The sequence below is a fragment of the Nesoenas mayeri genome (assembly GCF_963082525.1).
Source record: "Nesoenas mayeri genome assembly, chromosome: 2".
Taxonomy (NCBI): domain Eukaryota; kingdom Metazoa; phylum Chordata; class Aves; order Columbiformes; family Columbidae; genus Nesoenas; species Nesoenas mayeri.
Genome location: NC_137543.1, coordinates 5,825,685 through 5,840,532, shown reverse-complemented (window position 1 = coordinate 5,840,532; position 14,848 = coordinate 5,825,685). Strand labels below are relative to the sequence as shown.

Here is a 14,848-nt window from a genome sequence, read left to right as displayed (position 1 = left end):
TAAATGTTTGAGCTATGATGAAAAAAATCACATCCACAGAATTTTCCAGTGCAAAGGAGGCCCAGGAATCAGCCAAGGGAAGCAAAAGCATATTTATTCTTCCTGGTCGTATTTATATAAGCGAGGATGGGACAGGAGAAACCAAAGAACTCTGTGTCAGGCCGAATTTCTGTAAAAAGGGAGCAAGCAAACTAAGGCTTTATTGATTTCATGTCAACTTTTTATAATATCTAATTGACTAAGTGAAAGATTATTTTTGGAAATATGCGTATCAGGAAATATGTGCATCACCTTACTAAGGATGATGTTTGCTATTTCCAAACAAACTGCTGGCCAGAATAAGTTCCTCCACCTCATTTAATTGGGCTACTTATCGATATTTGTTTATAATCCTGCACACGTGTAAAATGTGAGGGATAAAATTATTATTACGCTTGAAAAAAGGGGGAAATCTGGCAAGCAAGGATGCAGTAAGAGGTGTGTGGTGAAACCTGGTTCAGTAACACAGAGCCATAAGAAAGCACTTCTTGGCTGCCAGTCCGGAACCAACCTCACCCTTAACTCATTACAAAAGGTCTTTATTTAGAGCAAAAAAAAAGGTATTTAAAAACTCTTTTGTCTTTGTGTGCTTTGGAATATTGAAACACTTGGAAAGAACAAGTTCGCGTTTCACTAGACCAGAAATATTTCGAGGTATGTTAATATATCAAAAAGAAGGACAAGGCGTCTTTCATTAACAGGCTCATTTTTAAACCTACAAAACTTCAAATACCTGAACTTCTAGACTATGAAATCTTGTTCCACAGGGGTTTTTTGCTAGTGCTGATTTCTCTGTGAATTGTGGGGTTCTGTCCTGTGCAGGGACAGGAGCTGGACTTTATGATCCTTGAGGGTCCCTTCCAGCTCAGGACACTCTATGATTCCCCAAATCACAGAATCACAGAATCGATTGGGTTGGAAAAGACCTCAGAGATCATCCAGTCCAACCCTTGGTCCAACTCCAGCCCATTGACTAGATCATGGCACTAAGTGCCATGGCCAATCTCAGCTTAAAAACCTCCAGGGACGGTGAGTCCAGCACCTCCCTGGGCAGCCATTCCAATGCCTGACCACTGTCTCTGCAAAGAATTGCTTTCTAATCTCCAGCCTCAATTTCCCCTGGCAGAGTTGAAGCCCATGGCCCCTTGTCCTATTGCTGATGCCTGGGAGAAGAGACCAATCCCCACCTGGCTACAACTGCCCTTCAGGTAGTTCTAGAGAGTGCTGAGCTCACCTCTAAGCCTCCTCTTCTCCAGACTAAACAAGCCCAGCTCCCTCAGCCTCTCCCCATAGGGCTTGTGCTCAAGTCCCTTCCCCACTCTTGTTGCTCTTCTCTGGACCCGCTCCAGCACTTCAATCTCTTTCCTGAGCTGAGGGGCCCAGAACTGAACACAATACTCCAGGTGTGGCCTCCCCAATGCAGAGCACAGGGGAAGGATCACTGCCCTTGTCCTGCTGACCACGCTGGTTTGGATACAGGACAGGACACCACTGGCCTTCTTGGCCACCTGGGCACGTTGGTGGCTCATGTTGAGCTTCCTGTCCATTAGTCCCCCCAGGTCCCTTTCTGCCTGGCTGCTCTCCAGCCACTCTGTGCCCAGCCTGGAGCGCTGCAGGGGGTTGTTGTGGCCAAAGTGCAGCACCTGGCACTTGGCCTTGTTGAACTTCATCCCATTGGAATTAGCCCATTTTTCCACTCTATCCAGATCCCTCTGCAGAGCCCTCCTGCCTTCCCATAGGTCGACACTCCCTCCCAACTTGGTGTCATCAGCAAATTTGCTGATGATGGTCTCAATCCCCTCATCTAAATCATCAATAAAGACGTTAAACAGGACTGGACCCAACACTGCCCCTGGGGGACACCACTGGCTATGTGCAGCCCCATTCACCAGCACTCTCTGGGCTCGGCCTTCCAGCCAGTTCTTAACTGGTGGAGAACTCACTGTCAAATTTTCCTTTAAAATTAAGGGAATTAATACATCTGCCGGCTTAACTCACCTACCAAATGTCCCCAATTTCTGCTATTTAGGATGAGGAGAGGTCTAAACAAAGGGGGGCAATCTCGCTGAAAACAAACAGCAAAGTTAAATCATGATTTAACCTATCAAAGGCATGAAGGATGTTCCAGCTAAGTTATAAAAACGTGTCGTATTCGAAACCCTTAGCTCTACGTCATTTAAATGTCACCAGAGAAAAGCTCTTATTGTGCTCTGCGCTGGATGCTGTCAGCTCTGCTGACCTGGAACTCGTGGGTTAACTCAACATCATGTACATCTGTTGCCTCCGTTGTTCCATCAGTTATTTGTGACAACAGGAGTGACAATTTTCCACGTCTACATGAAGTGTTACTTCATTTATAACAAGCGGATTCCTCTGGGGACTCAAAGATTCTTATAGAAAGGAACTCCCAAGGAAGAACCTGTATCACTCAACGTCATCTCCACAACCTGTCTATGGCTTAAAATTGAATATACTGACATGCACGCCACGCTCGGTGTATTTCAAATGATTCAGGGGCAAAAAGACCCAAATCACCAAACACACAAAAGTCTGTCAGTGTTCTTATTAAAAAGAACAACCCTTAAGAACAAACAATAATTACGTCAGCGTTTCTGGTGGTTTGTAACGTGGTACAAAAATAAGAATCAAGCGCAACGATTTGCCCGTCGTCCGCCTTTACGAGTGACACGTTGTCACAACCAACTTCCCTACATTAATATCCAAACACTCTTTCAAAAAGGGTTTGCACTCTGAGGCACAAATATAATGCATCGGATATAATGCATCAAGCAGCAGATACATAAGTAAGAACCAAGAGAACATGCTGACCACGCTTTAAGCTTATCTACCTCATCCCCCACGCTTGTTTGACAGGTACCGGAGGCACAAGAGCTGTAATTTGAGAGGTAACAGTAACCGATGAAGCTCCATTTACACTCTGCAGCTTGAGACACCTTTTCATTCCAGATCCTCTCATCTATTTGCTTGCACAAGGTCCATTGGGCTTCCTATACCAAGGGGTAAAACTCAAACATCTTTGATAAGAGATATGGGATGGGGAAAGGGATCTGAAAAGGAAATCCATTGAACTTCTGCATAGCTTTCCTCCTTTTTATAAGAAATCTGGCATTTTTTGGTGTATGCGTCACTAAGCAGATGCATAAATGTTGAAGTGGGGCTATGGACACTTCATTGGGTCACAATATTGAAGTTTGGGGACAAATACTAGAAATCCATAGGAGCACATCACAACATTAACACACTTTTGCACTGAAAATCTCCTTAATAAATATCATACAGAAGGAATTAGAAATGTGTGTTCTACTAAGGCACTAAGTAACTCATAGAAATCTTAGAAGCCTATAAAGCCACAGAAACAACATGTATTATCTCACATGCTCATCCTTCAATTAACCTGCGATTTTCAACAGCAAAAATTAAATGCTTTGATCTAAACAGCAGCTACAAAAACCAGCAATTAAGTCTCTTCTTTCTGCAGAGCAACGATTAATATTTAATTGCCTATTTTCGCTTTTCAAAGCTGCTCCTTCGTAATTAACACGTACTCAGGTAATCCAAGTTCTAGCCCGAGATATTTTATTGCATTGTAAAAGTAAGTGAAAATATTGATGAGTAGCTCTGAAGTATTTTGCTCCCGTGTTACCGCCCGGATCCGGCCGCTCTCACAAGCGATGCTACATAGGATAGACGCAATAATTGTCTTAATAAATAACGAGTTTTACCTGACACCGAGACCGTGTGGGACCTCACTCCTTGCTTCTCATTGTTGGCCAGCCTGGAAAAGAGAGGTTGGAATCGCTGAATGCTGAACATTCTTCACGGGCGCACAGGCTGAGAATTCATCCTACCCGGGAATTAGTAATAACGGGGCCAAGGAATCTCCCACTGTGGCTTTTGGAGGGGGAGAAAAGACAGAAGGGAATCTACCATCTCCAACCCATCCCGGGGAGGAAGAACGTCACAGTTTTAATTAGCGTAACGATCCAACGTCTATACTTTGCCAATGTACATAGTTTGATGGTGCTTCTATTTTCTGTGTTATTTACTGGAAATAAAGTACGGATTGAGTTTTCATCTGTAAGACGAACCCACCCTGTGCAATTTCAAATTGATTTGCACATTGAGTAAATTTTTAAAAAGCAAATATAAATATGGTTAGCTGTAAATGTTCATTAATAACAGAAATTCCAATGAATTATCCCGATTTTTTTCAGGTACATAAATAAACACAATTTTAATAGTAAGACAGCAAAATTATGGCACTTCATGCTTTCAGAAATCTGGAATTTCATCTGGCGAAGCCAAATCTTTCCAGATGGAAGAAGGTGTTTGCTAATAGTGTTGTATATCTCATAAAAGCCCATTCCACAATCAGAGCGTATGAGGTGCCCTCGTTTAAACTGACTTAAATGTACAAACTTAGTTCTGGTAAAGTGTCCCAAAAAATGGGAAGAAGCTTTTCCTTCAAACCTTATTTTAGCCCAGAAATCCCTAGAAATAAAAGGATAAACCCCACGTAATTGGAAAGTTGTTTTGTGTTTCTCAGTTGTATCTATTTAAGTAAAGAAAAGATTTCCTCTTCCATAAGTGTGAGGGATTTGACACGGTGTCCCACAGCATCCTCACAGCTGAACTGAGGGAGCGCGGTCTGGACCATCGGGTGGTGAGGTGGAGTGTGAACTGGCTGAAGGGAAGAAGCCAGAGAGTCGTGGTCAATGGGCAGAGCCCAGTTGAGGCCTGTATCCAGTGCAGTGCCTCAGGGGCAGTGCTGGGCCTGTGCTATTCAATATATTCATCAATGATTTGGACGAGGGAACAGAGTGACTGTCAGCAAGTTTGCAGGTGACACCAAGCTGGGAGGAGTGGCTGACACGGCAGAGGCTGTGCTGCCATCAGAGACCTGGACAGGATGGAGAGCTGGGCGGGGAAACATTGAATGAAATAGAACAAGGGCAAGTGTAGAGTCTTGAATCTGGGCAGAACAACCCCAGGTTCCAGTGTAAGTTGGGGAACGAGCTGTTGGAGAGCAGTGTAGGGGAAAGGGACCTGGGGGTCCTGGGGACAGCAGGATGACCATGAGCCAGCACTGGGCCCTTGTGGCCAGGAAGCCAATGGTACCTGGGGTGGGTTAGAAGAGGGTGGTCAGTAGGTCAGAGAGGTTCTCCTGCCCCTCTGCTCTGCCCTGGGGAGACCACAGCTGGAATCTTGTGTCCAGTTGTGGCCCCTCAGTTCCAGCAGGACAGGGAACTGCTGCAGAGAGTCCAGCGCAGAGCAACAAAGATGCTGAAGGGAGTGGAGCATCTCCCGTGTGAGGAAAGGCTGAGGGAGCTGGGGCTCTGGAGCTGGACAAGAGGACACTGAGGGGTGACCTCATTCATGGTTACAGATATAGAAAGGGTGAGTGTCAGGAGGATGGAGCCAGGCTCTTCTCGGTGACAACCAATGACAGGACAAGGGACAGTGGGTTCAAACTGGAACACAGGAGGCTCCACTTAAATTTGAGAAGCAACTTGTTCCTGGTGAGGGTGTCAGAGCCTGGCCCAGGCTGCCCAGGGAGGTTGTGGAGTCTCCTTCTGTGCAGACATTCCAACCCGCCTGGACACCTTCCTGTGTAACCTCATCTGGGTGTTCCTGCTCCATGGGGGGATTGCACTGGATGAGCTTTCCAGGTCCCTTCCAACCCCTGACATTCTGGGATTCTGTGAAGTGCATGCTGAAGTTCACTAATTCTAGTGCTTCCAGCCTTAAACTGAATTTCCTTTTCCTCCCTGCATTTTTACTTGTTCTGCATCATGATAAAACCCCCTGGTTAGTGAGGATGGGAGCAGGACCTGTGAAGGAAAAGCAACCACTGGTATCTAAGGGGCCAGTTTCTCGTGTTCTCTACTCCACCCAATAACCGTAAACTTAATAATAATAATTCTGGACTCCTTCCAGGAATCATGGAAGAAATAGAATAAGGTCAGAGCCAGCACAGGCCGTGTGTCCCAAAAGAAAAGGGTGAGATAAGATGCTACAAACTGCTAAATTGCATTGGGTTTTTCAGCTTAATCTCCTGCTGTTGGATCTGGTGATACTGGTTGATGAGGCTCAAGGGTGACAATCACCAACTCCAACAATAAGGATTCTTAGTTCACACTGATATATATATTTCTAAATTAGAAATAGAAATATTTTGTTTACCTTAAAGCTTGGGAAGGAGAAAAATGCAGAGAGGTAAGTTTAGCATACTTTATGTAAGAATTCTTACTGTTATAAGGAGTCTCAGCACACCTGGACACAGTATCACCATAAAAATAACCAGAGAAAAAAACACAACTCTATTTACCTGACACAGATCAGTATTTTCTACAAATTCATAATTATTGCCAGAGAAGAATCTTCCTACATTACTATACTTTAAATAGAGATTAAAAAATATTGGCTACGTAAGCAATACTCTTTATTACAATGAACCTAGAGATTCCAACTTAGATTGGCCTCACTATAGAGATCTTTATTAATAAAAGGTGACAGAGATTTATGATAGGAGAAAAAACACCTTTTCTGTATTTCACCTAAGCAGAAATGGGGAGAAATAGGAAAAACAAGAGCATAGACTCACAGATTGAAGCTCAATTCAAAAACCGGTTAGCATCACTCCTATAATTCAATTTACTCATGCACTCAAAATCAATAGCCTGGATCCTAGTCAAGTCTTTTCCAAAACATCCTTCCCTTGTTACTGTCAAATATGATCGATGCATTATGCACTTTTTTTGCCAGATTTTATTTCTGGTCTCTTTATAGTTTCATGCTGCTGTCAGTCATTTATGCCCCATGGTCCCAAATACCCGCTTGCTGTTTGTCCTACAACGCAACAGCAACAATGAACATTAAGCACGTACAAAAAGTCCGAAAGCGTCGCTTAAGCAAAACTAGTTTTCAAAACATTTTCTTTTAATATATAATAAAAGAAAGGGTAAAACTTACTTTGGTATCGATGGTAAAGCTCTTTCACCTTCTGTGTAAACAAAAAGAAAACAGGATTCAATTACAGTTTCCAAATAACCTCTCTGGATGTGCAATGTATAGATGCCCGAAACAATCATCATCTCAATCTCTCAGGGAAACTTCTGTCCATTCAAAGGCCCATTCTATACATCTATTAAAAGCAGGATATTATCACAACTTCTCAGACCTTCCGGCAAACTCTCATCTGAGAGAACAACGTATACAGAACATAAAAGTTCTTTTTTATTCGTAACAAATAACTCCAATAAATCACCTGCAGAAAGTCTGACAGCATCACATCTCTCTGGTAACAAGTGCTTTGCTTTTATCTCCAAGATATGCTAAGTGCTACCATATACATAAAACAATTGAAGCCAATACGGTCTCCTAAGTAAAACAACTGAAATAAATCACTGAGGCACGTAACTTATCATACTGATTTCACATTTCATTGAGATTAGACTATAGCAATACTTAGTAGCCAAAGACGAAATGTGCTTTTTGTAGACGATTTTCCAAGTCTTTCCTCAATAATGGTGTTGTGTATAAAAGCCTAGATGCACATATTGGAGTTTTCTGTTCCCTGTTTGATTTGATGAGACACTTGGTCTCCTATGGGGAAGGATGACGGGGACCTTTACTAATCCTTTAGTAAAACACCAACAGGTTCTGCTGGATCAAAACATGCAGGGAAGGCAGACAATTAAAATGGGATTAAATATCTCAATCACTGTAGCGCTGATAAAGTGACTCGAGGGAAAATGCAGCAGCCACACTTAGAATATGGTGACATATGCTGCTTACACAAAATCACCTAATGTTTGCATCCTATGTTAAAATTTCTGCAATTTCCAGACATTACAAGAAGCAAACTACAGTTTCACCTTTGCGGTCCAAAGGCAGAACAGCATCATTTGGCTCACCAACCTGGGGCTGTTTGGATCTGTCCGACCAGGGGTGTCAACAAGGAAGGTGCAGAAAAGAAGTGAAACAAGCCCTAAAGAACCTTAAATTGCTCTTGATATCTCCATTGGCTCAGTCATTATTTCTGACAGCATCCTGTGCTCTGGTTTACACCATCACGCTGCTCCTGCCAGTTATTCCAACACCGCTCCTACACTTGGCGATGGATTTAGTGGTTTAGATATTGCTGATGAATTGCAGGTGTTGCCGGTGAAACACACTCGCAGTCTGGTTGTTTTTAAAGGTTTAGAAAGTGATACTAAAACACACAAACTTCTGTGTTAAAAGGACTTTACTAAATTGCAGTGCAGTATTGAATTTCCTTAACAATGAGATTTTGATTGTGTTCCTGAAAGTCCCAACTTAACTGAACAGCCTCCTATCAATGTGGAATAGAAATCAGGAGTTGCCATAAAACATCTCGCAACAAAACTGATTCCATCTTTATAGTAAACCTGCTCTACACGTCTGGTGAGATAAGGAGAATGCAAATACAAGTATCACACAGTTAGTTGAGGAGCAGTAGTAGGATATAGTTAACAAGTAAAGGCTGACAAGGGTGCAAGGAATTGAAGACGGATGGAAAACGGTGAAAGGAAAAGATGGGAATGGACTGAGAAAAACAGACTCTGACCCAAGTTAAATGAATGTTTGTTTCCAGACTGGTTAGAAAAACAAAGAGCGTGTGTGGACCCAACCTAACTAAATAATCATTATTTCTGATCCTCTTCCTTTTAGGTGTCCGTGGCCAAATTCCAGGAGGCACAACTGATTTTGTTGGTGTTAGTGGCAGAGGAGTGGCCTGGGGGTCCTGGGGACAGCAGGGTGACCATGAGCCAGCACTGGGCCCTTGTGGCCAGGAAGGCCAATGGTACCTGGGGTGGGTTAGAAGGGGGTGGTCAGTAGGTCAGAGAGGTTCTCCTGCCCCTCTGCTCTGCCCTGGGGAGACCACACCTGGAACATTGTGTCCAGTTGTGGCCCCTCAGTTCCAGCAGGACAGGGAACTGCTGCAGAGAGTCCAGCGCAGGGCAACAAAGATGCTGAAGGGAGTGGAGCATCTCCCGTGTGAGGAAAGGCTGAGGGAGCTGGGGCTCTGGAGCTGGACAAGAGGACACTGAGGGGTGACCTCATTCATGGTTACAGATATATAAAGGGTGAGTGTCAGGAGGATGGAGCCAGGCTCTTCTCGGTGACAACCAATTGTAGGACAAGGGGTAATGGGTACAAACTGGAACACAAGAGGTTCCACTTAAATTTGCGAAGAAACTTGTTCCTGGTGAGGGTGGCAGAGCCTGGCCCAGGCTACCCAGGGGGTTGTGGAGTCTCCTTTTCTGCAGACATTCCAACCTGCCTGGACACCTTCCTGTGTAACCTCATCTGGGTGTTCCTGCTCCATGGGGGGATTGCACTGGATGAGCTTTCCAGGTCCCTTCAAGTCCCTGACACTCTGGGATTCTGTGAGGAACACGCTGTTGTGCGCTGCAAAGAAGTGGGTGATGGGGGGGAGATGCAGATGACGCGGGTTCAGCCCTGGGGAGCAGCAGGGAGAGCATGGAACCCCCCTGCAGTGCTGGGGGCTGATCTGGGACCCCAACATAAGCACATGGATCTACTGGATCAAGTCCAGAGGGAATGAAGATGGTCAGAGGGCTGGAACAGCTCTGCTGGGGGGGTCTGAGAGAGTTGGGGTGTTCAGTCTGAAGAGAAGGTTCCAGAGAGACCTTATTTTGGCCTTTCAGTACCTGAAGGGGACCTACAAGACAGCTGGAGAGGGACTTTTTAGAAGGGCATGTGGTGACAGGACAAGGGGTGATGACTTTGAACTGAAAGAGGAAAGATTTGGATCAGTTATATGGAAGACATTCTTCCCCATGAGGGTGGTGAGAGCCTGGCCCAGGCTGGGCACAGAGGTGGTGGATGCCCCATCCCTGGAGACATCCCAGGCCAGGCTGGACGGGGCTCTGAGCAACCTGAGCTGGTGAAGATGTCCCTGCTCATGGCACGGGTGGCACTGGATGAGCTTTGAAGGTCCTTTCCAACCCAAACCATTCCATGATCTCAAACCATGGATTTCTTCATCCTATTTATCTCCCCCTGACCTGCTGAGGAGCAGCGAGCTCAGGTTGGCCACCAGCCAGGGCTAAAACACCTTTTTAGTGCCCAACATGGGGCTTCAGGAGTTCAAGGCAACACCAGTAACTGGAAGAGATCATGGCCAAAAGTCAAGACTGGAGAATTCCAGAGAGTGCAATAATTGTGGGGAGCTTGGATGCCGGTGTTGGGAATTTGTCGTCATAAAGTCGTGATGGTCAAGGAAAGGAGTTCTATTGTGTATATGGAATCACGGTGTAGTCTGGGTTGGAAAGGACCTTCAAAGCTCCCCCAGTGCCACCCCTGCCGTGAGCAGGGACATCTTCACCAGCTCAGGTTGCTCAGAGCCCCGTCCAGCCTGGCCTGGGATGTCCCCAGGGATGGGGCATCCACCACTTCTCTGGCCAACCTGGGCGAGGGTCTCACCTCCTCATTGTACTGTCATTTTAGGCTCCTCTAACCCCCGGCTTCAGGAGATGGGAAATACTCTCAAGTATTTTGATTTACCACAATGTAAACTGTCCTCTCACCTGACCGAAATTAGCGTGGAAGCAAAATCAGTGAGGGGTCAAATTAGTAAAAGCAATGACAGTATTGTCATAATTAGAACGTATGTTGCCATTCCGCTAAACGAAAATGCTCTTCACGGGTAATTTGTGTGAAAAGAGAAAACACTTATTTGGAGAACATCACACATTTTGAAATGTTGGTGTTCTGAAACTCAAAATTCCGAGTTTTCATCCAGCTATAATCCCTTTAGATTCAAAGGAACGTTTCAATGTAGAGGTGGGTTCTGGTATAAAGAAATGAATCAGGTAACTACTGCTGTTATTCAGGTGGGTTTTTTTGTTCCAGATTCTTTTTATCCTTTTGTAAGACTTTTGAGAATTTTGCATTACCTATAAATCTTGTTTAAAGTGATTAATAGACAGAAAATTCAGCTACTGAACTCAGATCATAGGAAAGCTACTTAGTGCATAGTCCAATCAGTAAAACCCTCTGCAATATCAGTTTATATTTCTATCTATGCTTTTTGCCTTTAAGAGTTAAGTTTGATAATGGAAACATAACTATAAAGTTTAAAGTTTCCATATTGGTCTAAAGGGACCTATATACCAAAATATTTGTGAAAAATAAAACAAACTGAATGGAAATATGCCAAACACCACCCAGGTCTTAAACACTACTGAGTGCTCTCGGTAAATTAAGAAAAACTGGATTATTAACAGATAGCGAGACACATAATATCACAAAAACGCAGGTTGTTTTAGCGATCAAGAATGATAATTTATGAGGACCCTTGCAATGAATATGTAAATTTACAACAAAGAGGGGATGAGGAAGCTCCAAGAGAGGAGAAATCCCATCTGTTGGATGGAGAGTTGCTACATGATTCGTTTCAATGTGCTGTGTATAATCAAAGCTCACGGTAGGAGGGAGCTGGGAATGCAGTTCATGGTGGGGCCAGCTCCTCTATGAAATGTTTAATTAACATGTTGTGTATTGCTCTGAACTTCAAACCCAAGAAACCTCCGACAAAAGAGCCCCACAATTTGTTTTAACTGTCTTAATGTTTGCCTGAAGAGGAGCGTTACCAGAGCTCTATTTAACGTTCCTTTAACTCAATCAGCGCTCATTTGCTCTGTGTTAAAATACACCAGTAAGAATATCACACAAATGAACACACTCCATTAAAAGCATTGATTTATTCTGCATTCGTGCCTACCGGCAAACCAGACTGCAAGGCACAGCTGTGCCTAGTACCGAACAAATCACAGCAAAATCAGAGATCATACCCTCAATAGAGCTCAGTGAGCTTGGAAGACATAAGAGCTGAAGGATAAGGAAGGCAGGTCAGAAAAGAATTAGAAAGTGCAAAGAGACTGGGTCAATTCTTATTGCGACTTAGAGCAGCAATAAGTCAGGCCCCATGTGTCCTGCTGATCTGAGATGGTGGTTGCACCATGGAAGAAGTAAGTACTGAAGAGAACATGGTAAATCCTGTGGAGACTTTGGGTTTGAACGTGAAGTTGTGGGGAAAACATGTGGTATAAGCTTGTGGTGTCTAAAAGATGCATAAATGAGGCTTTTAGGGACATGGTTTAGTGTCAGTGTCGGGTTAATGGTTGGCCTTGATGATCTTGAGGGTCTTTTCCAGCCAAAGTGACTCTATGATTCTTTGAATCATTGTCCTGGTCACATAAGTAGTAGCTGAACAACTTTTCTGATGGATATATTGAGGTATTTTGGACTTTCCTATTACACAAGGGTTGTCAGGCATTGGAACAGGCTGGACAGGGCAGTGGTGGAGTCACCATCCCTGGCGGGGTTTAAAAGATGCATAGATGAGGTTCTTAGGGACATGGCTTTGTGGTGGACTTGGCTGTGTTAACAGTCAGACTTGATGATTTTAAAGGTCTTTTCCAACCAAAATGGTTCCATGATCAATGAAAATGATTCCATGTCTGGGTAAGAAGAGCAGAGCAGGGCTGAGAAACAGAAACACATAACTGATGCCACCATGCCCAGCACTGGAAGCTTGTACATGGGATGAGCAGAGATGAGACTCAACAAAAGCCTCGAGGCTGCTATTGTGAATAACAGAACCGGAAAGCAGTGGACAGAGGTGTTTTGTCGAGTTAAGGGCATGTGTATATAGGTTAGAAAAGTAATTCTAACAGCAGAGGGACATGCTGATTATCACACAGGCAATGTAGACTGAAAGAACCTGATTTCTGCAATACCACCAGTGCAGAAGTGGCAAGAATTGAACACATGAGCCTCTAAAGAGCATAGGGCAGGGTCAGAGCTGCCCGTTAACTCAGTACAGCTGAGAGGTGGGGACAGGTAACGTGTTAAGATTGTGCACAAGTGTGATGGGAGCGGCTGAGGGACCTGGGGGGTTCAGCTGGAGAACAGGAGCTGAGGGGAGACCTTCTGATCTCTGAACTGCCTGAAAGGAGCTTGGAGCATGGAGGGGGTTGGTCTCTTCTCCCAGGTAACAAGTGACAGGATGAGAGGAAATGGCCTCAAGTTGCACCAGGGGAGGTTCAGATTGGATATTAGGAACAAATTCTTCACAGAAAAGGTTGTCAGGTATTGGAACAGGCTGCCCAGGGCAGCGGTGGAGTCACCATCCCTGGAGGGGTTTAAAAGACATTTAGATGAAGTTCTTAAGGACATGGGTTAGTTCCAGGGTTAGGTTAATGGTTGGACTTGATGATCCTGACGGTCTCTTCCATCAAAATGATTAAATGACTCTAATATATGAAAAACTTTTAACAGCTCAACTTTGGCTACTATAGTTCAGGCAGAAAAACTGCCAATCCACTGGGTATTAGAAAGCACTGGGATTGAATAACAGGGATTGTAACAAACTCCAAAGCATGGTTTTTCAGAGAAAAGGAGGCACATGGCAATCACTCACGGGTACAGGTGAGACTAACGGAGTGAAAAACTTGGTTTGTGCTGCCTGTTTTATTTTCAGATTGGATAGTAGGGAAAACTTCTTTGCAGAAAGGGCTGTCGGGCATTGGAACAGGCTGCCCAGGGCAGTGCTGGAGTCACCATCTCCGGAGGGGTTTAAAAGACACATAGATGAAGTTCTTAGGGACAAGGGTTACAGACCTGAAAGTGTTGGGTTAACAGTTGGACTCGATGATCTTAAAGGTCTTTTCCAACCAAAATGGCTGTGTGATTCTGTTATCACTGTTGCTAGCTTATCGTTCTGGTGTCAAACCTTAGTGCCAGTGGCTTTTCACCAAGGAGCTGCGCACCAGGTTGGCTGGAAAAGCTGAGTTTGTGTTGAGGGAGATTTTCCTTTGGTTGGCGATACGGCTGCATGACTAACGCAAATTTAACAAAGCAGCTTCTGTTGGAGCTAAGTCAGTCACACATGCTAAGGGTCAGAAATAACAAACAAACATGACCACTAAGACTAATTTAAACCATCTAACTCAAAACATCTAACACCCTAAGTCCCATTTCTTCATTATTGAATGTCTGAGTTTCAAGGTTTTGCGTTTTTCTTTCTGTGGAGCTGTGAAAGATCCAAACTACATCAATAACATCCCCCCATTTGAATAACTACAGACCAGGGAAAAGCAGGACACAGAGGAGCAAAAATATTATGGCTAAAAAGAGAATCAGCTTCACACTGGAGAGATGCTGAGATGGTTTGTGTGCTTCTTATATTACAAATAGGGAAAGAGGTTATTGTTTTAGACATGAAAAATGGTGAATTATTTTCCAGAATTAAAGATTAGCACAGGAGGATAGAAACTTCCATTCCTAAGCAGCTTTGCTTGGGTGTTTTCCAATAGTTAAAGCTGGTTGAAATTAGAAATACTAATGAAATGTAATTAAAGTTGTCTCTTTAAAGTTAGGTGTACCTGCGTCCTCGTCTCACCGCTTTTGGGTTGCTATGGAAACAACCGATCGACACGACAAAATGCATCTTCTTTAGTTCTATTTTATGAGAAAGGCTCACGAGACTTCTCTTAAAGTTATAAAAATAAACCCGGAGACATTTTTAGTATGCAGGAGGAAGGCAGAAATTTCCAATAATTATCACTAGTCAGAACCGTACCCAAATGTACTAACCAACCTCTGAGTTTCCCGTTATTTATTTCCTAGTTTATTTCCAGCTATTTATTTCCTAGTACTAAACGTACTAACCAACTTCTGAGTTTCCAGTTATTTATTTCCTAGTTTATTTCCTAGTTTATTTCCAGTTATTTAT

At 43.8% G+C, this 14,848-nt stretch overlaps 1 protein-coding gene across 27 annotated transcripts in view; it reads right to left on the bottom strand.

Moving 5' to 3' along the window:
- Nucleotides 1-14,848, bottom strand: part of PTK2 (protein tyrosine kinase 2) — a gene marked incomplete at both ends in the record, with an annotated part of 129,689 nt that overhangs the window by 56,699 nt on the left and 58,142 nt on the right. For 26 of the 27 annotated variants that reach the window (XM_080339663.1, XM_080339661.1, XM_080339659.1 and 23 more), the window contains 2 exons: nucleotides 3,783-3,835; nucleotides 7,033-7,063. In XM_080339663.1, the coding sequence (XP_080195789.1) occupies nucleotides 3,783-3,835; nucleotides 7,033-7,063 (84 nt within the window). Of the gene's footprint in view, nucleotides 1-3,782; nucleotides 3,859-7,032; nucleotides 7,064-14,848 lie in introns of all 27 variants that reach the window. The other variant, XM_080339645.1, reaches the window with a different exon arrangement.